The 27232-nt window shown below is 31.8% G+C and overlaps 4 protein-coding genes across 5 annotated transcripts in view; 3 read left to right on the top strand and 1 right to left on the bottom strand.

Annotated features, from left to right (window-relative positions):
* The window catches only part of LOC106767159 (diacylglycerol O-acyltransferase 2D), a 14472-nt gene extending 7592 nt beyond the window's left edge, over positions 1-6880 (top strand). Inside the window, exons 4-9 of the mRNA XM_022782863.1 lie at positions 2215-2321; positions 2401-2556; positions 2629-2715; positions 2791-2885; positions 2963-3050; positions 6330-6880. Of these exons, the coding sequence (XP_022638584.1) occupies positions 2215-2321; positions 2401-2556; positions 2629-2715; positions 2791-2885; positions 2963-3050; positions 6330-6431 (635 nt within the window). The 3' untranslated portion in view covers positions 6432-6880. The remainder of the gene's footprint in view (positions 1-2214; positions 2322-2400; positions 2557-2628; positions 2716-2790; positions 2886-2962; positions 3051-6329) is intronic.
* A 3239-nt stretch (positions 6881-10119) lies between these two features.
* On the top strand, positions 10120-15161 carry LOC106768625 (diacylglycerol O-acyltransferase 2D-like). Of its 2 annotated transcripts, none has more exons than XM_022782862.1 (9): positions 10120-10469; positions 10546-10620; positions 10765-10874; positions 12247-12353; positions 12436-12591; positions 13686-13772; positions 13976-14073; positions 14569-14656; positions 14801-15161. In XM_022782862.1, the coding sequence occupies exons 1-9, from the start codon at positions 10249-10251 to the stop codon at positions 14900-14902; spliced, it is 1044 nt and encodes a 347-aa protein (XP_022638583.1). In that variant the 5' UTR covers positions 10120-10248; the 3' UTR covers positions 14903-15161. The 2 variants fall into 2 exon arrangements, with proteins under 2 accessions (XP_022638583.1, XP_014509353.1); XM_014653867.2 differs by having other exon boundaries at positions 10125-10469; positions 10789-10874.
* Positions 15162-18256: 3095 nt separating this feature from the next.
* On the top strand, positions 18257-20733 carry LOC106768624 (pentatricopeptide repeat-containing protein At3g29230-like). Its single transcript, XM_014653865.2, has one exon. It carries the CDS (start codon positions 18482-18484, stop codon positions 20336-20338), a length of 1857 nt encoding a protein of 618 aa, XP_014509351.1. The 5' UTR covers positions 18257-18481; the 3' UTR covers positions 20339-20733.
* A 1346-nt stretch (positions 20734-22079) lies between these two features.
* On the bottom strand, positions 22080-25138 carry LOC106767916 (protein PIN-LIKES 3). Its single transcript, XM_014652883.2, has 10 exons — positions 24952-25138; positions 24767-24846; positions 24566-24690; positions 24284-24405; positions 23882-24100; positions 23321-23413; positions 23132-23232; positions 22651-22703; positions 22359-22544; positions 22080-22272 (listed from the first exon to the last, which is right to left on the bottom strand). Exons 1-10 carry the CDS (start codon positions 25084-25086, stop codon positions 22148-22150), a joined length of 1239 nt encoding a protein of 412 aa, XP_014508369.1. The 5' UTR covers positions 25087-25138; the 3' UTR covers positions 22080-22147.
* Positions 25139-27232: the final 2094 nt, after the last annotated feature.

The raw sequence follows: 27232 nt of genomic DNA, 5'->3' as shown, positions 1-27232 counted from the left end.
TTTCAGAATCAATTGGTTTTCGGTAGCTTATACATCCCTTCATTGAAACACTGATGTTAGTAGTTGCACCAGAATCTAACCACCAAGTGTTTATTGGTACTGAAGCTAAATTGACCTCAGAACAGACCAAACNAAGACTGCGCCTTAAGCTTATACGATCGAGGACTATCTTCATTTTCTTGTTCCAGTCTTTAAGGAAATTAGCAGATATTGAAGCAATCGAAACTGTATTTAAAATAAGAGAAACAAAGGAATTAAGCTCACACCGGAAAATTAATAATTATATAAATATAATTCAAAAATTGTCTATCCCATCTCAAGATACCCAATGCCCCATCAATATCAAGTCTTTGGACAGTAATATTAACTGCTAGAGGTATCTCGGCGTAATGATCAACATTGATAATAAGAACATGTCCAATAACAAACCTATCTTTGGATAAATTTTATTATTGACACGTAAAACCTTATAATTATCACATGTTACCATCACAAGTGCGTATACAATCCGGCCAAGTATTAATCTTCCTTTGGGCCGACTAATACTCGCATGAATATATATAAACACAAACAGTCATAATTTTTCTATAAACTACTCCAGATAAAAAAGGACTCACTTTGGTGATTTCTTAATTATCAATAGCTCACAAAAAAAATTATAAACAAGACCAATATTTAAATTTTATTTATTCCTTAATAATTATTAATTTTATTCAATGATCCAAAATTAAATCTGCAATCTGCACCAGATTGGGCCTGCCTAAAAAAAAATTAAATAAAAGTCCAAGATGGATTTGAAATTGGGCTATCCGAAATTGGGCCTGGGTCACAGCCCGCAACCCAGTACACAGAGAAACCCTTGTCGTCAGTTGCACTAGGGTCGCAAGTCCCCGTCAGCCACGAACAGTCCTTGCTGAGACCACCATGACAGTATCCCGTAACTTCCAAAACCAACCTCAATCTGCAAGAGTGCCCTTGTTGCAACGACCGGTGCACTACCAAGAAACAGCTTCTGCAGATCTGAACGCAAATCAAGGTCGCGACTCTCCACCGTCACCGTCGACGCTGAACCGCAAAGAACTTGTCGCGAACGCCGCTGTTTGAAACAGAGAACCAGACCATGGCGACCAAACGCAACCAACCTCGCGAAGTCCCACCGCCAGCAACTCACCTCCTTGCCACCAACATTTCGCCACCGCAAGTTGAAGATGAAGAAGGAAAAGAGAAGCAGCGAACCAGAAGAAAGAAGCCATGGATGGAGCGGAAACGCGAGAGAGAAAAAAAAACGCACAGCACCAGAGAACGAAGAAGGCAAACCAGAAAAGGAAACTCTCCTTAGGGTTTCAAATTTGGGAATTTTCCCAAATTAGGGTTACAGAGACATTCAAATTGGAAATTCTAGATGTTAATTTTCCTTTTCAAACCGTAGAATTAATGCACAAAATTGATTACATAATCAATTACCAATTCCCAAATTTGGTTTATGCAATTTAATCATAAATTAAATTAACATGCTCTAATACCAATTGTTAGAATTTATGATTTAGAGATCCACAATAAAGAGCAATAAACCACATGCATTAAATTCTACAATCAAAACAGTTCCCAATATTTCTATAATAGAACGGAAGCGTACCTGAATTGGACATTCGGAATAATTAATCAACCTGAAAATAGTCTCTGGTCTTCCCTCTGTAGAGCACCCTTAGTTCCCTCTAAATTTTTTCTTCTGATGGGGATAAAGAGAAAGAAACAAGAATGAATCTTATGCTCTCAGATGGGGACCATGACCCCTTAATTAAACTTCTAACGATTTCTTTAGTTTCAATAGACCCCTTCAACAAATTATATTTATTTCTGGTCTCTACACAATATACCTTTCATGACAAACATACCCTTAGTCATATTTATTTTAATTAGATCACTTTATGAAATTGGCTAATATAATATAACGCTCTTAACACATTTAATAATTACTTATATATATATACAAGTAACCCAAATTGCTAACAATTCTCACACAAACCATTCATTCCCTACACTAATTACGTAAATTCCAAAGATTGATGAAAAGACATTGATTTGGCTTACTTCTGTTTTTGGAATAAATTGTTATTGACGTAATTTAGTTAAGTATATTGACATAGAAAATCTTGTTTTGTGATGAAACGATTGATAGTAATTGCTAACAACAGCATGGCTTGATGTGTGCAGTGTTTGGTTATGAACCACACTCAGCTTTTCCACTTGGCAAGGTTGCTCTTACTGAAAACGCAGGTCTCATGCCTCTTGCAAAAACAAAACTTCTAGCTAGCAGCGCCGTAAGGGTTTCTTTCTACTTTTAAGACTATGAAGTGAAAAAAGTCAACAAGGATGAATGCTAACTTCTTCTACGAACAGGTTTTCTATATACCATTTCTGAGACACGTATGGACATGGATGGGATTTACTGCAGTCACAAAGAAAAATTTCATTTCCTCCTTGGAAGCTGGCTACAGTTGCATTTTAGTGCCTGGTGGAATTCGAGAAGCACTTTTTTTGGAGCCCCATTCTGAGGTACACTTGTCTTTGTTACTGTTTTCATTATTTGTCTCATGAATGTAAAAGGTTGGTTAATTATACTTGTAGATCGTGTTTCTAAAGGAGAGAAGAGGATTTGTTCGGGTAGCAATGGAGACGGGAGTACCCCTTGTTCCAGTTTTCTGCTTTGGTCAGGTATTTCATAACTACATCAATTTTGAATCCAAGCTATTTATTCAGATGCTGAGATCTATGGTGCAATCTGTGCAGACAAACTCCTACAAGTGGTGGAAAGTTCCAGGGTTAATTCAAAAACTTGCTAGGTTTATCAAGATTATGCCATTATTTTATTTGGGAATTTATGGGTGCGTCTCTCTCTCTCTCTTTTCATATTGAATAATTGATTTTTAAACTAGTTATTACTCATTCATTGTCTTCTCAGATCTCCCATACCATTCAAAAATCCATTGTACATCGTGGTGGGTAGACCAATTGAGATAGAGAAAATTCCAGAACCGACAATGGAGCAGGTAAAACATTAATTAACATGACACACTTCATTCATTTATTAACATTGTGTGACCTTGTTTTCCAAAGTTAACACTACGTACCAATTATGAGTATTTTTTATTTTTTTTAATCATTTCTATTTTCGGTGATTTTTTTCAATTAGGTTTTTTATTTTATTATTTTTCAATTAGATCTTTATTTTTAAAAAATTGAAGCAATTAGGTCTCTGTCGTTAGTTATGTACTAACACCATTAAAAAGGGTGACAAGTGTCAGCTCGTGATTTTTTTGAATTTTTTAAATATATTTTTAATTATTTTTATTTTTATTTTTCATTTTTTTATTTATTTTAAAAAAAATGGTCACGTGTCAAGTTAACATTGAGCCACGTGGCAATGATAATGTGAGGTGGCACTGATAATGCCACGTGTCACTATCAGACCACGTGTCATTAAATTTGTCTTAATTTGGTCCCTATATTCTTACTTTGTCTTAATTTGGTCCCTATATTTTTACTTTATCTCAATTTGGTCCCTGTATTCTTATTTTGTCTTAATTTAGTCCTATTTTTTTAAAAAACTAAACAATTTTGTTTTTCTCCAAGTTCAAACAAAAATTTATTTGTATATAAATCTTTATAAAGAAATTTATACAAATTAATTTTTTATTAGAAAAATAAAAAAATTACAAACTAACATATGACACATTTTTATTTATATAGTAGTAAAGAAATCATTTAACCTAAATAATATGAATGAGTAACCTATAAAAGTTAACATTTCAATAATAAATATTTTTGTGAAGGTAATCTACATAAGTATAGTCTCAATACTTCCTCAACAATTCATAAAAAGTTTATAGAATTAAATATTTCGATTTGAAATACATCATTACTAATAATTTGCTTAACAGAAACAAATTTAAAGACAAAAATTTGGAAAATGTACATACCGTAGTTTATTTGGGAAGGAACAATTTTTTTTTAAATTTTTAAAAAAATTAGGACTAAATTGAGACAAAATAAAAATACAAGGACCAAATTGGAACAAAATAAAAATACAGGGACCAAATTGAAACAAATGCAATGACACGTGGTTTGACAATGACACGTGACACTGTTAGTGCCATCTCACACTGTCATTGCTACGTGGCACAATGTCAACTTGACACGTGGCAAATTATATTTTTAAAAGAAAAAAAATAAAAAATAAAAGGTTAAATATGTCTCTTGGTCCTCATATTTGTGTTTAATTCTCAAGTAGGTCCTCGTATTTTTTTTTGTCCCAATTGAATCCAAATATTTGTTAATTTGACGCAATAAAACCCTCTCCGTTAAGTTTTTATTAACGGCGTTTACAATTGCTGGTGTTGTGTAAATCTTATATTAGGTGGAATTTTTTATTTAATTTATTATTAAGTATTTTAATAAGTGTTATATGACGTGGTATTATCTTATATTATTTAATTATATGACGTGTTATTTACTTTCTTCTTCCTGTCATTGCCACTAATCCCGTCAAGGCCTTGATTCCGGCAACCCTCATCACCTACCTTCGCTCAGTCGAGAGATGCAGGGTGAAACACCCAATACCAGAATCCAATCAAAAAAAAGAAAAAAAATAAAAATTCACTTCGAACCCTAACCCCTAAAATTCTACCATCAATTATCAGGAATAAACCACGAAACGCACCTCAAACGTGAATCAAAACATAAATGCAGAAAAAATCCCAAACCACTGTAAGACCAAGAATCCCAAGAATTTCTAAGTTAAAAGAAAAAAAACTAATCCCCAAATTCTCAATTCAGAAAATCCAAAATTTGCAAGATCGGTAACGCGATTCGCACTCAACCCCTCACAGTCACCGTCGCAATTTGCTTTGAAAGGGCAAGTTTTCATGATCCCCACCACTACGAGCAGACCCACGTTCAGAGATATTCATGTTGTTGAGACGCTGTTGCGGTGGCACCCACAACCAAGAAGAGGCGTCGCGCCTGAGCCACCGAACCTAGCCCCCGCCTCCCTGCGAGAACTAAGCCAGACCAAAGAGAATAAAAAAGGAAAAACAATACTCTCCAGATGTGAAAATAGTCTAAACCAGAAAACAGAGGAAGAAGAAGGGTTCTTTTTTTTGGATTTGATTCTGGTAACATGATCTCCCCGAGGAAGACGCTATTGTACGCCACTGACGCAATGTGGATAGTGTGCGACACCGGATCACGCGGGTAGAAGTCATCCGAAGCCCTCACCATCGCCGTCTGTTTGGAGTAGTAGAGCGCGTCCGTATTGTGGCTCATGCAGGCGATGCACCCGTTGTCAGGGAAGTTTCTAGAAATTGAAGCGTCCAGTGCCTGATGGTACTGTCTGGTCAGTTCCACTCTTTCCCCAAGACCCGCACCCAGAGTCTCCAAAATGCACTGCACATCCACCTTAACGCCGTCTACACCCGCAGACGCCAGATAACTGTGCAACTCGTCATAAAACGTGAATACCTTCTTAGGGTTCACAAGTCCCAAACCCTGAACCGCCAGCACGTCGCTCCTTCACCCCTAGACGAACCCTGCCCTAGTAACCCGCGATTGTGTGCCACACATACACGTGCTTTAGCTCCAACTTCTTCTTCCGCCCCAGTAACCCAAGCATTCAACTTTGGGGGGAAGAGGAAGAAATAGTTTTTGATAACCGAGCATTGGGGTGAAGAAATGATGAAGAACTCTGATCTCCAAATCCCTAATTTGTTTTTTAATTTTGCCATGTCATTATTTAATTTAAATAAAATTTCCATATAATTGAATCACTTAAAATGACTAATTAATGTTTGATCCACGTCATCAGAGTTAGATGACGTGAGTGAAAAGTTAACGAAAAGGGTTTTATTGTCTCAAATTAACAAATATTTGGATTTAATTGGGACAAAAAAAAAAACATGAGGACCCAGTTAAGAATTTGTCACAAATATGAGGACCAAAAGATATATTTAACCAAAATAAAAATAAAAATAATTAAAAATATATTTAAAAAATTCAAAAAAATCACGAGCTGACACGTGTCACCCTTTTTAACAGTATTAGTATAGAACTAACGATAATTGCTTCAATTTTTCAAAAATAGAGACCTAATTGAGAAAAATAAAAAATAAGGGATTTAATTGAAAAAAGTCACCGAAAATAAGGATTATCAGAATGATTAAACCTATTTTTTTTACTATGTTTGAGTAAACATTTTTTCCAAGTTATGTTTGCAACACTTTTTGAGTGACAACTCAAACATGATTTTTGACATCATTTATGTTTGGTTTTAGGTTGACAGAGTACACGGTCAATTCGTGGAAGCACTTCAAGATCTCTTTGAACGACATAAAGCTAAAGCTGGATATACAGATCTTCAATTGAAAATTCTATGACTAGACCAACCTCTTTCGGCCTAAGTAACTATGTTTCTCATTTGAATCTTCTAAATAGAAAATAATCATTCGGATTAATTTAAAAAATTAAGGATGCAAGGTATCTCCATTTTGTTTTAGCTCATCTGTCATTGGGCTGGTTTATCAAGAAAGGACGCTACTCCCTCTACCCTCACCAAATGCTTTCTCCACCTCCTCCAATCTCTCCAAAACTTGATATTAAAATAATTAAATTTTTTTTTCTATTATTGGTAAATGATAAACGAGTATGTAATAAAAAAACAATCCAAAACACATCAGGTAAAGTGTTTTAGTTTATAATTGTCTGTCGTTTTATAAGTAGATTGGACAAAAGAAGTGTGCATTTAAAACAACTTTATCATCTTGTAATTTCCATTTTAGAAGAATTGGAGAGTGAGAAAGTCTTTTGATTATTGCTCTGGTCCTAAGATTGAGACGGTTAGCATCCTTTGTTACTGTTTAAAAGTTTGTATTCAAGTATATGTCTACTCAATATCTAAACAATATCAAGTTGGATAAAATTAATAATACCTAAACATTTTTTTTTAAACGAATGTTAACATCGTGATTCTTTCCTATAATGATTTTCTTAAATGGATGTTTATGTCTGTGAACCAATATCGATATTCGTTTGTCTTTGAACAAATGTTTGATATGCATTTACAAATATTAACATCTCTTTAAGAATCAATACATATTCATCTGTTTGAATATTATTAAAAGATAAAATGGAAATAAAAAACTGCAACGAACACTTTCTGATGATAGAGAGTAACTCTCATCAAGAAAACACAGAACTAGTCCAATTATTAAATTTGCTACTTAATAATGAGTTTAGATAAGTTAAATTATTAAATTAAATAGTGTAATTTAAATAAGTTAAATTGTTGTTCACAACAATCTACAATTAATGAGATTTTTTAACACCTTTAATACTATCATCATCATAAAGGTAATGTTTAATTACTTAATACATACAAATCACAAGTTCGTCAGCATTTTATTTCAAATACTTAACTTGGATTGATTTAACATAAAATCATTATATTCATTCAATACAAATTCATAATTATTCAAAGCACAACATGTTTGTGAATATAATTAATCATAAAAATAAAAAATTTAATACTTACTTCTTAATTAAATATAATAGGGTTAAATATGTTTTTCGTCCCCCAACTATTGGCCGTTTTTGTGTTTAGTCCCTCTTTCAAAGTATAGTACAATTTAGTCCTTCAACTTTAGAAAACTCTGGTANTAGTCNTTTTTACCAAATTTTTTNAACTTTATTTGCTGTTTCAAACGCGTTTCTCAGTTAACATTGAAGCAAAAATGTGTCAAAATGTGTAAACAATTCAAATGCTATAATGTAACGTACTTGAAACAGCAAATAAAGTTTATAAAGTTTAAAAAATTTGGTAAAAAAGACTAAAACCATAATTTTCTAAAGTTGAAGGACTAAATTGTACCATACTTTGAAAGAGGGACTAAATACAAAAACGACCAATAGTTGGAGGACGAAAAACATATTTAACCCAATATAATATTAAGAAACAGAGTGAATTCGTTGAGTGGATTTAATCAGGAAAATATTTATCATAGTTTATTTGGTAGGCAAATTCTAATATATGTTTTCGAATATAGAAATTGAACATATTAGAATTATTAATGCTTACAATATCATTTATATAAAAAACGATGTTACTAAAAATATAATGACAGTTTTGTAAATATCAAAATATATATTATATTGCTGATTTGATATCTACCTATTAGATGAATTATAGAATAAATCAATCTAATATTTTATCAAAATGCATACATACGATGTTACTTGGAGGAAGAAAAACTTCCTTTAACAACCAAAATAAGAAAATGAAAATTAAAAATTGAAAGAAGATAAAATTTTTCTTGACCAATAAAATATAATTATTAATTCTATTTTATCAAGAAAATTATGATAATTAACTTTAAAAGGTTAAAAAAAGTAAAAGAAAAGAAAATAAAAAATATTGAAAAATTATAATATAATTTATACAATGAATTAAATCGATGTGACTGATAGAGTTGAGACGAAGAAGCAATGCAACCAAAGAAGTTAGGTATAGATAAATTACTTTAGAAGGAAAAGTGGACTTAATTGATATGGATGCATGTCACATGCTGAATCGCCATGAATATCATACTTCGGTGACAGTTAGAGACTCTTAATAATTAATTAATAAAGTACAATTATTTTTTGGATTAAATATCTTCTTACTTCTTCTGGAAGGATTTTTATTTTAGTCTCTCTTTCAAATTAAAGTACAATTTAGTTTTTCAATTTTAGAAGATTCTGGTTTTAGTATATTTTACCAAATTTTTTTAATTTTATTTGTTGTTTCAAGCACGTTTCATTATAATATTTGGATTGTTTACACTCTATGACACATTTGGATTGCTTCAGTTAACATTGAAACAAAAATGTGTCAAATAATATAAACAATCCAAATGCTATAATCAAACGCGTTTAAAACAATAAATAAAGTTAAAAAATTTGATAAAAAGAACTAAAACCAGAATTTTCTGAACTAAATTATACCTTAGTTTAAAAGATGACTAAAACTAAAATCACTCCAAAAGTATAGGAACTATAAAACATATTTTGACGCTTATTTTTATACAAGGTTAGAAATCTGTAATTACATAAGCTGTTAACCCACATATATCCTTTGATACCATGAAATACTATATATTAATATCAAACTCTTATGCATTTTGATTTCTAATTTCTAATCGTTTTATTGGAAGAAAAATAAAAGAAGTAGATATTAAATGAGTCTAAATTTAGGTCGATTTATTCAAGTGAAAGATAGTAAAAATAAAAATAAAAAAGTAATGAACAAATGTATTTAGTTTGAAAAGATAAAATAAAGAAAAGTTATCACTTTTTCAGATTACCTTTTAAACCTTACTTTTGTTTGTTTTTGTTTTTCTAACTTTTGTTTGGTTACGAAGAAAAGGGAAAATTAAGATTTGTATTTAATTGATTAAAAGTACGACAGATATATAAACTTTTTAATATATTTACTATTTTTATTATTTGTTATTTTTACGTAATATCATGTAATTAAATATTATTTACTTCAAATTGATAATGTTAACTTTTGAATTACACAAAATAAATAAATAAATTAACAATTAAATTATTAAAACAGTGTAACCATTAAGAGAAATATTAAATATTTTCTAATTTCCTTACATATAATTCAAATGATTCAATAAAACTAAATTTTTTAACTATAATAGAATAAGAAAGACTTTTGTGATAGGCTGAATCAATTGCTTTTTAAAATGAAACTATGGAACTAACACTCTTTCCTGAAAAGTAACAATCATATTTTTCTGCCATCAACACAAAACACAACCTCAAAATTTCCTTCTTTTCTTTCTTGCAAAAGTAATATTTTCAAGAAGAAAGAGATATTTTTCAGTGTTAATCTTCCTGCCATAATGAAAGTTAGTTTCACACAAAAATAGCTTTGTCCAAACACAAATAATCATAACAATAATAAAATAAAGAAAAAAAAAGAGAAGAAGAACAAGAAACCCCTTTCCATGTGCCATCAATGAGCATTCACGAAACTGAAAAACTAAAATAACAACAAATTATGCACGAACCAGACAAGAAGTCGATGGAAACTCCGAGACCAACCCACATGACATTTTTACCCCTCACACTTTCCCCAATTTACCCCATGTCCCTCCCTTCCTTCATAAGAATGCGCTTCCTCCTTCCCTCATTGCCTATCAGACCATGCAGCGCGCCACGGCGGTCAATGACCAACCACAGCGGAGCTCCGGCCCAGCGGCGGCGGATGGGGAGAAGGTGTTCAGGGGGGACGAGGAGTTCAATTACGCCTCATCCAACTATTTGAAGACGATTTTTGCCCTGGCGCTGTGGCTCGGAACCTTTCATCTCAACGCGGGGTTGATTCTCCTCACGCTTCTCGTCCTCTCTCTCAGCCAAGCACTCTTGTTCGTTTCTCTCTCCTATTACTCTTCCCTTGAATGAGGTTAAGAAAGAGGCCCCTCTCATGTTATGCTATCTCAGGCTTATAGGTTTGCTTCTCGTGTTGATGCTGATTCCTATTGATGAAAATAGCAAATTCGGTCGAAAATTATCCAGGTGCTTCTTTCTGTTTATAGCATGAAAATTTTATATCAAAAGCGGTGATTAAGTTAGTATAAACTTTTGTATTTTCTTTTCTTCTTGTTACACTGGGTTTGAATCCCTTGCTTTTCTGGTCGAATAAAATGTATCTTTTTTCAGAAAAAAAAATTGGGTGCGTTTCAGGTACATATGCAAGCACGTTTGCAGTTACTTTCCCGTCATTCTTCATGTGGAAGATATGAAGGCCTTTCATCCCAATCGTGCTTATGGTTTGCCCCTTACTCTTCACTCAAGTTTGACTTCTGAATATTTTTCTTTGATGAAAGTGCATCTTTGTTCTCACTTTCAATTTTGTTGCCTTCTAATGGAGATTGTTTACCAGTGATAGTGATACTGACACTACCAAAATAGTATATGTAGTGGACAAACTTCACCTCACGAGCCAACTTTTGAGATTGAGTTACGTCCTAGTTCTGTAATCATATCACTCATAGTGTTCTATTATAAGTGGGGAACAACCTTTTGACTTATATATGCAGACACACATATTTATGTATAGTTCTGTTTTTTGGTCTATAATTGGTTAGATCTTTGAAACAGATTCTTTTTTTGGGTAAGTTTGTTCTGTGGTTTTTATACAATGAAAAAGGGTGATTGGAAAAGTGAAAGATTTATTTAGGAACGTTGAGACAGGAGATTGCCTTACCCTTTGCTTGGTTGCTTCATTCATAATGGTAGGCGACCATTGCCGGAAAAGGGTAAGTTATAACCTAAAATGGTTGTAGGAGACCATTCTAGATTGGGTGGTAGTATTGGAAGTCTTAAGTGCTCGCTAACTGTTTTTGCGTTTTGATTTCTTGAAGGCTGTTACGCAGTATTAAATTAAATAAAAACTTATTATTGATACTCAATACATCTTACTAAACGTTTCTAATTGCTCAAAACAACATGTATTGAAGTCTTTTGTATTTTTTACTTTTGGGACTCTAATATATATTTTTTTTTCAATTAAAACTTTATAGTTGCATATACTCAATCAATGTTATCTTCACACCTAGTTATCGTGTTAGTGTTTGAGTATCCTAATTTGCAAACTCAATTACTGTGTAGATAAATATGAATATGATTAATTAAGGTTTGACATAAATAATATGTTCTAATTTAGAAATTGCAATTAGAAGTATCTACTTTCGGTGTCGCCCATACCCTTGCTGGTATGAGAGCTCATCAGAAGAAGGCTGAGTTTTTTATTCCACCACCTGAAAGCTTTTGATTCTTGCTTAGGGGATCAAGCTTCTTATAGCTAGCTTTGTTGCTTTCTGTTCTTTATCTTTTTTCTTCCCCTTTGTACCAAGAAAATGAACTAGCTAGTTTGAGGTGTGTATAGGCCACGTGATATTGCTGTTATGGTTCTAAACAGATTTATGCAAGTATTCATTTCTAAATGAAATAATTATTCATTTAGAGAATGAACGTTGCATAAATAAGACGAAGTGTCCTGAATGAACCGATTTATTTAGATCTGAAACTTGATTGCAAGTTTTAACCTAGCATATCTCTCTATGGTGATGATTTCTAATTTATCTGTGTTTTATTATTAGTAGTTCATCAATATTTACAACAACATGCCTCTTCATGCAGTTTTTGGCTATGAACCACATTCAGTTTTTCCAATTGGAGTTGTTGCATTAGCTGACAACACAGGTTTTATGCCTCTTCCCAAAATAAAAGTTCTTGCTAGCAATGCGGTAAGATTTTTGTAGACCCTGTTTTGTAAGAAGGTTATTGAGGATATAATTTAAAAATTTTCTTATCACACTTGATAAATAGGTTTTTTACACACCTTTCTTGAGACACATATGGACTTGGTTGGGTCTGGCTCCAGCGACAAGGAAAAGGTTTACCTCTCTGTTGGATGCTGGCTACAGTTGTATCTTAATACCTGGTGGAGTTCAAGAAACATTTCTCATGGAGCATGGTTCTGAGGTACATTATTTTTCTCTCTTCTTCTTTAGTATATATATTTTTTTTATATTTTTATCCTTTTTTGGTAACTGAAAACGTTTATTCTTTTAGATATAATATTATAACTGACGTCAAATTGGAGTAATATGTCGGTACAGGCATTTTCTCTTGCTATGCAAGCACTTGGGCTGCATTGCAATTTGAATGGTGCATGTTTGATAGTCTTAACTAGCACTTTAGTTTCTTCCCCGTCTGATATTTCATGTCTAATTTTGATGGAGAGGTGGGAAAATTACATCCTCTCGATTCATTTTATATATGTTATAGATCTAATTTTGAGATCACTAACTGAAATGTTTCAGCTATGGCAATATGACAGCTATGGCAATATGATTTGCCAGTAACACTCTTAAGGTGTACCTGATTCTTGAGATTTGAGTAATGTAAAATATGAGAGATTATATTATTGGGGATTATGCATATTCTCCCTACGCTAAGGAACAAGGTTGATAAAGCTTTTAATGTGAAGCACTAGACTTGTATAGAAATACAATGAGCAACAAAAAAATAGTAGTTAGAAATATTGAGCAGCAATGCCATTAGGCTATTTTATAAATGTACAATAATGAGCCAAGATACTGTTATCAGTAGCAGTAAAGTCATACCCGTTTGCACACTGCGATGGTCGTAATAAAGAATGTAAAATAAAGAAATCTTTTATTTAATATGTCTCATGAAATTGGTGTGATCATAGTCCTGTTTGTTTGAATTCTGACATTGGCTGTGAAGTCATTTCAATTTGATTTTAGCAATGGGCCCACTGATTACAATCTACCAATCAAACACCTTATCATTTTGTATGGTTGCTTTTGTAATTGAATCATTGTACAATCTCAAAATGCCTAAAAATATTTGCAAGAATATACTCAGTACATCATATTTGTTTCATAATTTGGTGCTATATATTGTCATTGTTTTTTAAATAAAGGATGTTTCTACTATTTATAAAGATAGTCCGAAAAAGGTTTCAAATAAAATGGGTTTGCAATATGAAACTCCTTTATATAATTTGTATTCAAGCAAGTTAACAATACTAAGAATCATTTGCTTTCTAGATTGTCTTTCTTAAAGCAAGGAGAGGATTTGTGCGCATAGCAATGGAGAAGGGCAAACCCCTGGTTCCAGTTTTCTGCTTTGGGCAGGTATATATTTCCTGCCCATGTCTATTCTTAAGGAAAAATCTTGCAGCTTTTGCTGACTTTCACATTAACTGCACAAAACTGTTAAAAATTAAAATGTCGCTGTGTATTATTTCCTTATATGCTAATGTTGCTACTTTATGTTTCTGATTTTTCTGTTCATTCAAATAAACTATCCCTTCCCTTTTGGTGTAATTTTGCTATAGTCAAATGTCTATAAGTGGTGGAAACCAGGTGGGAAGCTATTTCTGAATTTTTCGAGGGCTGTCAAGTTCACCCCAATATATTTTTGGGGAGTTTTCGGGTATGTTTTTCGTTTAAATGTCAACTTGCCACCTGCCAGTGATATCCTTTACATCTATTTTTCAGTTTCACTAGTGAAAGGGATTTTGCATGATGAATGAAACTAATTTTCTTAATTCAAACTTGAAGTTGTTACAACAGTTTCAATAGTAGGGGGAGGGGGGGTTGCATGATGAATGAAGCTAATTTTTCTTAATTCAAACTTGAGGTTGTTCAATGAATCAAATTCGACAAGATGGAACAATAGAAAAAAACCCAATTTTGGTAAATAATATGGAAGGTCAGTTTTGTTTGGTTCAGCTTAAAATATCTTATGAGAATGTGACTGGGAAAAGGTGGACTCGATCGCAGGATGCATGCATTTTACCGTTAGCTTTTAGCACTTTTTATGTCGAATGGCATCATTGTTTTTTGGACAGCAATCATTTGACTGGTCAACTAGTCAGTTGATATCTGGCGCTAATGTTTTACACGGGTTATATTTTCTCTTATTCAGATCTCCAATACCCTTTAAACATCCACTGCATGTGGTGGTGGGTAGACCAATTGAACTCGAGAAAAATCCCGAGCCAACTCCTGAGGAGGTATATTCTGGCATCCAGTAGCTTCTATCGTCTTCTTGTTATACAAGTCTGCGTTTTGATCTTGTTGATCTTGTTAATAAGCTTCCAATACAGTAAAGTAATATTGGAATAATAAAAGTCCATCTGGTTTTAACTTTGTTTTAGGTTGCCAAAATACATAGCCAGTTTGTTGAAGCACTTCAAGGTCTATTTGAACGACACAAAGCTCGAGCTGGATATCCAGACCTTGAGTTGAAAATCGTTTGATAAGGTTGTAATTTGGACCTCTATTTTCATGGGCTAATTACACTTATCTCTTAGGATAGCCTGTATTTTGGAGTTTTGAAGATGGAGTGGTGTTAGAGGTTCATAATTAATGGAATGAGGTAAAATAATACTGTTTTTTTTTTTAAACAGTTATCTCTGCTGTTTCAGAAGTGAGTGGTGAGAAGTCATATTGTAAATTATAAATTTAATTCCCAATTATAAGTCAGAACAATTTATATCAGATATATTTATAATAAAATTTATATCAGATATATTTATAATAAATGATTAATTTAAAACCTTTGGAAATAAATTTGATTTAATTATACAAAATCCTCTTGTAGAATGGAGATGTTTGCATCTGGCTTGAATATTATTCTAGTTAACTATATCAGTAGTTGGAATTACATGACATCATTTGAGGTTGCAATTTATACAATACCTATGGCATATCCTAACCCCCAATTATGAAGGGAATTACTTCAAGAAGTCTTATTTTTAAGGAATCATGTCTATTTCTCTAATCACTACAAGTATCTCAAACAATTAACTCAGTATCCAAGAATAATCAACCATTAAATAATATAATTATATTTTTTGTTTCATTATATATTATTGTATTTAAATTATTTTTGAAAAATAAATTATACATCACCTTGTACTACTTTATTACAAAACTCAATCATCATTATACCAATGATAAGATGATACTGTAGACAAATTATTTAACTAATTTCTTTTTTATTTACAATTTGATGACATACAGTTGGTAATCCGTCACAAAGTAAAATTTCATTTATTCTCTCAAATATTCTCTATTAAAATCCATATTTTATTTCTAATATTTTTTTTCACAATTTTTATTTTCTTTTTGTATTTTCCATTTCCATTTTATTAGTAAGACTATTAAACTTTTCAATATTTTTTATTTTCAATCCTCTTCTTCTTATGTTTGAAAAAATTTACCAAAAGTTTTAATGATCTTCGGTGTGAAGAGTCTTTACATTGCATTTTTATAATGTCTCAGTGTACAAATTTTGTTCATGACAAATAAATCAGAGTTATTGTTTATTTTTTAAAAATATTACAAAAACTAATATTGCACACTGCCATTACTATATATGTAATAGGAATTATGGGGAATAAATTGACATAATAAAACCGTTATAAAAACTAAAATAAATTTTCATTGAATATTTAAAAGACAATGGATTTAATTTGACTAATTGTACTTTCAACATCTTAAGATCAATCTCAAATATAATTTTTAAGAACTGTTATCACAAAAAGTAAATACTTTTCCTAGCACAACTCATTTGAGTGGGATGTAAAACTAGACATCGATTTAAAATAATTGGAAGACAAGATCACTGGAAAAATATTTGCAAAAAAATCTTTCTTAACAAATATTAAGTATTAAAAAAATATTATTTATTAATGATCAATAAACGATAAAAGATCTAATTATTAAAAAGAAAATCAAACGTTAATCTTTATAAGTTCATCAGTTTCTTAGTTTAATTTTTTTTCTTTGAAATTTCTTTTTACCAGTTTTCGCAATTCACTTAAATAAATACGTGAGTTATTTTTTTTTTCAATTATATGTTTTTTTTTTCATTTTTCTCTAAATTATCATAAATAACTTGTAACTCCCTTCTTCCACATAATATATATCCTTTTTCCTTTTAAAATTTGTGTTTCTATCTTTTCTGTAATTTTCCTTCTTCATGTCTTATCCATTTCAAAATCTATATTCTATTGATTTTTAGGTTCCAACCTCATAAAGGTAACATCTACAAATTACACTAACTATATTATAAATCCGTCAAAAATATGTACAAAGCTTACAATAATAAATAATACAACTTAAATTACACAAAAATACCGACATATCCAAATATTTATACAAGATAGTTAAAATAAAACAAAACATAAATGTTTATTATTTTTCAAATATTCTCTTTGCATTTTACGACATGTATAAAGATAAGTCATTGAAATAATATTTAATAATAAATCACTTTCATTCAAAATCTAACATACAATAAGTACATAGGTTACACATGAATTTATAAAGATATTCAACAAACAAAATATTAATCTACTTTTTTATTAAGTACATCTTAATAAAGAGTAATATTCAATATCTGTTTTATAAACGAATCCAATAATAGATGATTAAGGTAAGTTCATTTCAACTTAGGTCACACGTTTACATATTTCGCGATGTGTAAGAATTTCTTTATATGTTTCTCACTACTTAAAATTTTAGCCTATGTGACTTAAATTATTAATAAAGCAATGTGATATTTATTATAATATAAGTGTTAATAATTAATACACAACTCAAACAATAATTCAAATATCATCACTTACATTTGACACAATATCACATAATTTTCATAAATCTTGACAATCATTTTCATATAACATGCAAATTCAATAAATTGCAGTAAATATTGCTATATAATATAACTCATTTAACTTCAACCATTAATCAATCATATATAGGAATTGATATTCGATTTTCATTTATAAAAACATTCGCATTCACATATAATGAGTTTAAAGGATATAAAAAGAAAAGATTTTTTTTTAGCTTCAGCAAAAATATGTTCGCTTAATGAAAAGTGGACAAAAACTAAATTGAATTGTAATATTAATTTCACTTAAGCGAAAAATCCTTTGTTTCAGCAAAAATATATGTATTTTTTGCTTTATTTTCGTTTGAGTGAAAGTAAGACTGAGAGTAAAATCTGAATTATATTCTATTTTTGGTTGAACAAAATTTCTTTATTTAAGTAAAAATATAAGAAAAATTATCCTTAGTAGTAGAGTTAATGAATTTAAAAGGTATTTTTGAAAACATTTTAAATCATACAAGTAACTCAAATGATTAATCCCAATGATTTACTCAAATATCATGTTTCACTAATTTTAAATCAACCTTATTTCTTTAATGCGTATGAAATTCATAACTGTTCATAAGAAATGTTATATACATTTATTCTATTTATCTATACTTATTCATGATTCTTAACTGATCATACCTATGCTTGTTTTGCAACATTTTATTATAGATGAATGAATTCTACCAAAGGTGGAGTTTCATCTTAACTATCTATATGATTCAATATATAAGTCCTGGATAAATTCTTTAAGAGTTCGTAATTCTCTTTGATCTTCTTTCAACCAGTAGATGTTATGCATAACTGCTCGGAAGTTGGGTCTGCAATAAATATTAGGATACCAATGCAGTAGAGTTCTTTGAATATGAGTGTCGAAAATCATCACATGTTTATATTATTGTTTGTTAAGGAGTACTTGGACAGGTACATTTGTTACCGATAACAATAATGCAAGAAAAAAAGGGACAGACAAAAATTTGATCTCTAATCCATTAATGTTGCAGAAAAGAGGATTAGTTTGTCCTTCAAGATACAAACTTCCGTCTTCTGACACGACATTCAGATATCCGACTTTCGGGTCGGGTGGATCCAAGTGAAACACTGTCCGGGTTCTACCCATACCAACATCATACACAAGCCGTTGATATGTGTTTTCAATCCACGGCTATAAATGCAAACAAAAATAGGGAAGTTAGTGGTGAACGATTCTCCCAAGAGACTACAGAGAGTTGTGGAGGAGAAGCTGATATCCCTGTTAAGGTCATGCGAAAGGTGCACGCAGCTGCACCAGATTCAAGCCCAAATAGTCACCCATGGACTCCAGGGCAATGATTACGTCACCCCTAGTTTCATCACGGCGTGCGCACGTCTCGGTAGAATGGGTCACGCCGGAAGAGTGTTCAACACAACGGCGCAACCAAACGGCGCCACTTGGAACGCCATGTTCCGAGGCTTTGCCCTATTGGAGTGTCCCTTTGAAGTCGTTGTTTTGTTCGCGCAAATGCATCGCACCGGCGCTTCGCCGAACTGCTTCACTTTCCCAATGGTGATGAAGTCGTGTGCTCAGGCGAACGCGGTTAGAGAAGGAGAGCAGGTTCACTGCGTGGTGGTGAAACGCGGTTTTAAGTCGAACGCGTTTGTGGGAACCGCGTTGATTCACATGTACTCGGCGAGAGGGGAGCTTTCCATCGGGGATGCCTACAAGGTGTTTGGCGAAATGCGCGAGAAGAATGTCTTCGCTTGGACTGCGATCATTGCTGCTCACGTGGCGTGCCGTGACATGGCTTCCGCAAGGCGTCTTTTTGACCTGGCGCCGGAGCGCGACGTGGTGCTATGGAACGTAGTCGTTTCTGGGTACATCGAATTGGGGGATATGGTAGCTGCGAGAGCGCTGTTTGATAAAATGCCGAACCGCGATGTGATGTCGTGGAACACCATCTTGAACGGTTACGCCTGTAACGGTGAGGTGAAATCGTTTGAGAAGCTGTTTGATGAAATGCCTAAGAGAAATGTTTATTCTTGGAACGGGTTAATTGGAGGGTACGTTCGGAATGGGCTCTTTAACGAAGCTTTGGAGTCTTTTAAAGGGATGTTGATGTTACCAAAACAAGAAGGGGAAGGTGGTGATGTTGTGGTCATTCCCAATGATTACACAGTTGTGGCAGTACTGTCCGCGTGTTCCAGATTGGGAGACCTTGAGATGGGTAAGTGGGTGCATGTTTATGCAGAGAGTATTGGGTATAAGGGCAACTTGTTTGTTGGAAATGCTTTGATTGACATGTATGCAAAATGTGGGGTTATAGAGAAAGCACTTGATGTGTTTAATTGGTTGGATGTGAAGGATATAATAACTTGGAACACCATAATTAATGGCCTTGCCATCCACGGTCATGCAGCTGATGCTTTAAGTTTGTTTGAGCAGATGAAGAGCGCGGGAGAGAAGCCAGATGGTGTTACGTTTGTTGGGATTTTGTCTGCATGTACGCATATGGGGTTAGTGAGAGATGGGTTTCTGCATTTCCAATCGATGGTTGATATTTACTCAATTGTGCCTCAGATTGAGCATTATGGTTGTATGGTGGATTTGTTGGGAAGAGCTGGTCTTATGGATCAGGCTGTGGATTTCGTAAGGAAGATGCCAATGAAACCGGATGCGGTTATATGGGCAGCACTGCTTGGGGCTTGTCGGATGTACAAGAATGTGGAAATAGCAGAAGTGGCGCTTGAGCAACTCATTGAACTTGAACCCAACAACCCTGCAAACTTTGTCATGCTTTCGAACATATACAAGGATCTTGGAAGATGGGAGGATGTTGCCCGGTTGAAGATTGCAATGAGAGATACCGGGTTCAAGAAATTACCGGGATGTAGTGTTATTGGGTGCAATGATAGTGTGGTGGAATTCTATTCTTTGGATGAGAGACATCCTGAGACAGAGAGTATATATCGAACATTGAAGGGATTGACTACTCTGTTAAGATTGAACGGATACGTCCCAAATCTTGTGGATGTTGCTCATGGAAACTGAACGAGTAGGGAGGCATCTTGATGATACCCAAATCTTCTTGAATTGGCTCAACATCTGGAAGACCCAATCAGTTCTACAGACCAAAATCAATTCTTCAAATTTTGGGTCTGTTTTGAAACAGTGGAAAAATCACATAATCTTTCATCCTGCTGCTGCTTGTTGTTAAACTCAGTTACTATCAAATTCTTGGTATTTATGAGCAATCTGGCAATGGTCACTTCTTCTGTATGTGGTGACAACCTCCATCTGGCTTCACCCAAACCTTGACAAGCGAAGACCTTGCTATTTTTGGAAGAGTCTACATTGTTTAGGTAGTAAAATATTATTGAAAAGAAAAAAGTTCACTGTGTTGTATGGGTGAGGATATCATAAAAGTTGAATTGAGATTATGACAATAACTTCTACAAAATTTAGCTTATTTTGCACTTTAAAATTCAAATATTATTTTTAAAAATAGTCTTAAATATGTTTTTAGCAAATTCAATTCATGTTATGGATTTGCATTTTTTTTTTCAATATAATGTTACGTTTAATATATTTAAATTGAAAATATTAGCAGATTGGTAATCTAATTAAAAAAAAAATACTTCATACAATTTGTTATTTGTTTTTCATTTGAAATAATTTACTTCCAATTATCAAATTTTCATAGAAGAGATACATATACGATTTGGTTCAGAATAGGTTATGAGGGTGTGAATTGATAGATTATAGGCATGCTTAACTAAGTGCTCCGCGACTATACATTCCATTTTCAGTGAATTATATATCTTTTAAGAATAGGTTCTTTGTACTAAAACAATTTCTTCCGCAATAATTAATCAATCAAAACCACAGTCGGTCTTATTTACACTAAGTTAGAACATTCATAAAACATAATTTTTCTTATTTTATGACTTTGTTACGCTTCAAATAAAGTTGGATTGTCCTGAGTTTGAATTTGATTAACTAGAGAAAACAAAATCACAAGCTGAAAGCATTGTGGGTGGTAGGTGCTGCGACCCCTTACATTCAACTCTAGGAAATTTGATAGAAAGAATTATCATCTATATGGGTTTGAGGCTTTGTATTGGAGGTTGAGAAACTGGAGAGGAGGAAAGAAAATAAAAATGGTGGAAAGTTGAATTATTTAGATGAAGGAGAAGTGACTGAAAAATTACGAAAATCAAAATCAGATTTTTGATTGATTTGATGAGTTTATTTTATATTAATATTACTGAAAATACACGTGTTTGTATTTTTTTATAATAATAAAATCAATATTATTATTATTATTATTCCTATTACTATTATAATTATAAAAATAAATATAAATAACATTTACAATTTTATTGTAGAAATTTTTTGTTTATTTTCTAACTAAATTTTATTATAAATAGTTATTTTAATTTATGATGTTTTCATATTATGTCTTATTGTTCCAGTGATAAGATCTGACTAGATGAGAGAATTTCTGTGAAATTTGAAGAGTTAAAATATTTGACTTTGAAAGTCTATGTAGATCTAAAATACGATAAATACGAAGGGAGAAACTTTAGTGCTAAATGATCAAAAACTCATTTTAAAATGATATATGAAAATATGTTTGAAGAGTGGGATGAATGTATTTTTTTTAAGGAGGTTGGGCTAATATCAAGGAAAATCTTTAGAAAAAGTCAACTTGGAAAAAAAGGTTGTAAAATTCAGAGAATATCTCTATATGATTTGCAAGTTGAGTTTACAATGATTTTTATTATAATAATGTTATTTTAATTAAATAACAAAAAACCAATGCATGTTTTCCATTAATATGAATTAAGTAATACAAAATCAAGAGACTATGAACATAAAGTAAGTTGACCAAAGGGTAACTGCAATTGAAGCAAACCCATACGTCCATAACATGATTACAGAACATTCACTTTCACCAGATCCGAACAACTGAGCAATGGTGCCTGCCAAATTAAATGCTCACAGAATTAGGTTTACTAATACCACAAATTTTTAATATAAAACCAGATGAAACAACAGTGGTAGGTACCTATATTCATGGCTGGTGGAAGTGCATATTGAAGCAGAAGCACAAACTGATACAAAGAATCTGAAGGCACCAGACTCAAATGTATAGCTGCTTTCACAACTCCTATACCCAAAACAGGGAGCAAAATATATCTCACAACTACAATCCCCACAATGCTCCACACTGGAGTGCTTGATCCTTTCAAACCTGTCCCATTTTCCAAAACTCTTTTCTTTAACCATATCATCAAAGAAAGAACAAAAAGGAACTATTTCATTTCAAAAACCAGAGTTAACAAAGTATAAAGTTTCACCTTTAAGTAGGTTTCCACCCATTATCAGAGTCATAGTAGGGATGGCTGCGTCACTGCATGCATGTAACGGGACACAGAAGTGAGACTCAGATGTTTCTTTTATTTTACAAGTATGTATATTTTCCAAATTGTCCTTACTTTAAAATAGTATTTTATTTTTTATTAAATTTATTTATGAGAATCACTTATATGATTCTACTTATCTTTCTTTCATTTATCTTCTACCAAACAGCTTGAAAAATCATTCCACTTTCTGCTATTTTTTTAGTTAACCTCCTTTTCCTTGCACCAAACATAATTAATGCTATTAAAGAAACAAACCCCTGTCAAAAAAAATGACCAACTTTGACAGTTTCATACACATGTATGATACAAAGTGGGTTGCTATCATCTCAAACAATAACAAGAATTTTGCAGTTAAAGTCAGTATTTTTAATTTCACTATCTTCTGTAACTGAAAAGTAAGTTTTGAGATGCATACCCCAACATGGTAGCAGAGTCTTCGACCACACGAAGAGGAGCATCATTGCCTATGGTGAAATTACGAATTTGGGGGGTTACACCGATGAAAAAGCCAACAATCTGTCAAAAAAAGAAACAAAACAGCGATTTATAAACAGGGAAAACAAGAAAACAAATTATTTCCAAGGAAATGAATAATGTATCATACAGCTCCGATGGTTGATGGTGCAAAGACGGACTTCAAGTTTAAGTTGCTTGAGATCACCCTCAAATGGTGCTTAATTTTGCTTGGGAATGAAACCTGCTTAAAACAAATACATTATTGTTACTTCATTTATTTTAATAAGGCAAAGGAAGAATAACAGAAGATTATGTGACTTAATAAAACTGAACATTTTGTACTCAGTGATATATGCATGATTTATTGACAGTAAATTTAGCAAATTCTCTTGCCCAAATAAGAGAATCAATCTTGAGATCTGTAAAAGTAAAGACATTTATATAGTAAAATTCAATAGTTGGTGGAATTGTACACTGATATACAGTAAAACGTTTGGTGGGATATAGCATTCTGCAGAGGAATTCAAATTCTAAATAGTTTAATTGAACATTCCTAAATTACAAGTTATTATATTTCTAAATACACTAACAATTGAAAGGGGTATTTAAAATAGTATGTTGGTTATACAGAAGCCGTTCCTTTCTTCTTGACTTATTACAATCAGTAAATAATAGCTTTTAAAAAAGGAAAGTTAGTAAGAAGCCATACTTTCTTCTCTGGTTCTTCATCAGAAAGCAGTATAGTATATTTATCATCCATGGTGTCTTCTGTAGGAATAAGTGTTTCTGAAAGATTATTGGGGTCTGACTCTGATATCTCCCTTGAAGCCTTCAATATGTCGTTGCTTGTAGTGTCTTCTTTCTGGATTCTACTTGAACAAATCCGCATTATGTTGTAAACATATCCCCATAGAAAAACGGCTCCAATCTAAAGTTACCCAATCCAAAAAGATTAACACCATCAATTACAACCAAAACTATTTTTAGAGAGCTGCTATGGTACACTCAGAAAACTAAGTGTCTGCATTAAGAGAGAGATTTTAAAAAGTAATAGTACCAAATCATTAATTTTATTCAGAACATGCAACTTCAAAATTAACATTTTGCATACCGCCATAGAAAGTACAGCATAAGTCATTCCATATTGATAGCAGAGATCGGGTTCTCCAAAAGGACTGTCTTTCTCTTTACATATAGCCGGAACAATGATCATAGGAAAGTTCCCTAGATTTCCTGTTCATATGAACCTAAAAAATGAGCTCAGCCATACAATGCATAACAAAAATAATACATTGCAAATGTAATGCAGGCAGCAAGAGACCACAAGTGCTAAATCGAACTTTTGGGTACATCAAGCATATGATTATCATCAGTCATAAATAGGAGTTCATACCAGCTGAACAACAACCCAAGATTAGACCTTCCATGTATTTGGGAGGCCTTGTAATTTTTATCAAAATCCATCCCAAGGCCGACCCTAATATGAATGTGGCAAGAATATTCACGGGCATGAACCACCTAAATGACAACAAAAAATGTCACAATATTGTTGTTGAATTAACAAAGCAAACTGAGGTTAAAAATCAATACTCACAACTTAACAACACTCTCAAAGGTAATCGATTTGGCCAGATTGCTACCCACCAGCGACGGAAAAAACACATAAAACCCAAGCTGTCACAGAAAGAACATCGTTTTCAGCAAACAGCACGATGAAAAAGTTACAAAGTAAAAGTATTTTTTTTTTTCTTCGGGCATTGAATAATCTGTAGTTGTAACCTGATTCACTATCTTCCTTGCATCATTTCCCAATATCGATACGCCATCCAGTGCAAGAAACAGTCCAAGTGCAGTAATGAGTAACACTTTGATAACCGGAAAGGAAGCTACAAGAAATAGGTTGAGAAACCCCATTATGGCAAATCTTCAAACAACCTATGCTCATATAATAAGATTCCTACAAGCAATGAAAAACATGTATCTTTAAAAATGTTCAAATGTGAAATACAAAGTTGACCTGTAAAACCATGTGTTTAAAAACATAAGGTTGTTGTCCCATCCTTGTTCAACAAAAACACCTTAATCATGAGTTAATAATACATTCATGAACGTCAGAGTGAGGGAAGCTTAGACATAGTAATTACGTAACTAGAACAACCGCGTTTCAACAATAAAGAATAGAAGGAAACACTGGATTCATACTTTTAGATTTCACATTACAAATTAAATGTACAATTAATTAATGTAAGATTACAAAAATGTTTTTTCCAATTATAAAACTAAATGCATAATTAATCTTTTATTTTGCTTCTTTAAACATGCACTGCATGTGGTTCTGTATATTATATAAGATATATTTACCATTCTCAAAAACATTATTAATTATTAATTGTGTTATAAACCTTTAAATTCATTATGAAATCCAATCCATTAGTAACATATTTACACGTTAGTAAATTTATTGATTTACTAAGAATGTAATTACAAAAAAAGAAAATATATTTTGACATACTCAACTTTTTTATATTCATTTGATTTTATTTTTTCTTATTTTTTATTTTCTTTTTTCTTAAAAAATACAAAATTTTCATATTTATAACTATTTTTTTTTATACTGTGTCAAATAAACGTGCCAATTAAATTTCTGACGCGTTGGGCCCGTATGCACGTTAGGAGAAAGAAAATATTTATATGAGAAAAGAAAATCCACGAGATAATAAAGAAAACGACAAATACAATTAACTTTTTCATATTTAATAAATAATATTTTATTTAAAACACGATTTTTCTTTTGTTAATGGTTTTTAATTAAAAATAGGTTCTTAGAAAATAATTTAAAAAGTATTTTAACAGAAATTAATAAAATAAAATTAGACTATTTAGTTTTTTAATTAGTATAAAATTATTTATTTTATTATATATACACTTAAATAAATTTAATTAGTCAAACTGAAAGATTAATTATTAAAAAATGAGTTTTAAATTTAATTCCATAAAATTGATGAAATTATAAGATAAAATTTATATCTCTATTTATATATTATAGTTTGGCTTATGTAATTTTGAATATTAATTAATAAGCATATGAAGTCTCCATTTATTATACACATAATTCCTCTCAAATTATTTTGAAGTTGAACAAAGGTTGTATACATGTGAATAATAGAATGTGAAAATGGAAAATTGTTGGCAGCCGTTGAATACACAGTACAACTTCAAAAACTTAAACTTTCAAGCCGCCAATGGCTTCCGTCTTCGAACCAAATTCACATTTCACATTTATATGCTAATATTTATTTCAAGATTATTAGAAATAAGAAAATTCAGTGATATAAAAAATTTAACAAATATTGAAATTAAGATTTTAAGTTGAAAAAAGATATTAAATTTTTTATACCAACAATAATATTCTTAATCTATCCTAATAAAAAAATACTAATAAATACTTTTATAGTTAAAAATAGTTTTTATTCATATAGAACCTTAAATTCTATATAATGTGAATGTATTTCAACGTAAAACCTAATAAGATTCGGTACTTAAACTTATTATTTTGTATTTCTGACTTTTTTAATAGAAGTGTTCTAAAATATTAATACTATATACAATTTAAGATTTATACTACTTAAATAAAATTCTAAATATTAAAAATGAAAAATACGGTTATCTCTTATCCACATTAATAAAAAAAAAAAAACCAATCACTAAATGAATTAAAAATTACGTAGCATATTATGTTTTAAATTGTTCTCCCATTTATATATTAAGATATTATTTAATAGGCTTAATAGCATTAATGGTTCCTATTTTGGTTGTCAATATTCGATTTGGTCCCCCTTTTTTTTTTGTTCAATTTAGTCCTAAAGTTTGATAATTTTGTTCAATTTGGTCTTTTTCACAGACGGCGTTTAAATTGGTAACGAAAGACCTTCCAACAGTGCCAAACAGTTCCAACAGTGCCAAACAGTGTGGTGATGTGGCATTTGTCAGCCCATGTGGAGTCCGTTTAGTGATTTTGAAATTCTAATTTGAAAAATAATTAGAATTAGGGATTGCATTT

This window comes from Vigna radiata, chromosome 7, assembly GCF_000741045.1.
Source record: "Vigna radiata var. radiata cultivar VC1973A chromosome 7, Vradiata_ver6, whole genome shotgun sequence".
Classification (NCBI taxonomy): domain Eukaryota; kingdom Viridiplantae; phylum Streptophyta; class Magnoliopsida; order Fabales; family Fabaceae; genus Vigna; species Vigna radiata.
The sequence above is the reverse complement of the archived record's forward strand: the minus strand, read 5'-3'. Positions and strand labels throughout refer to the sequence as shown.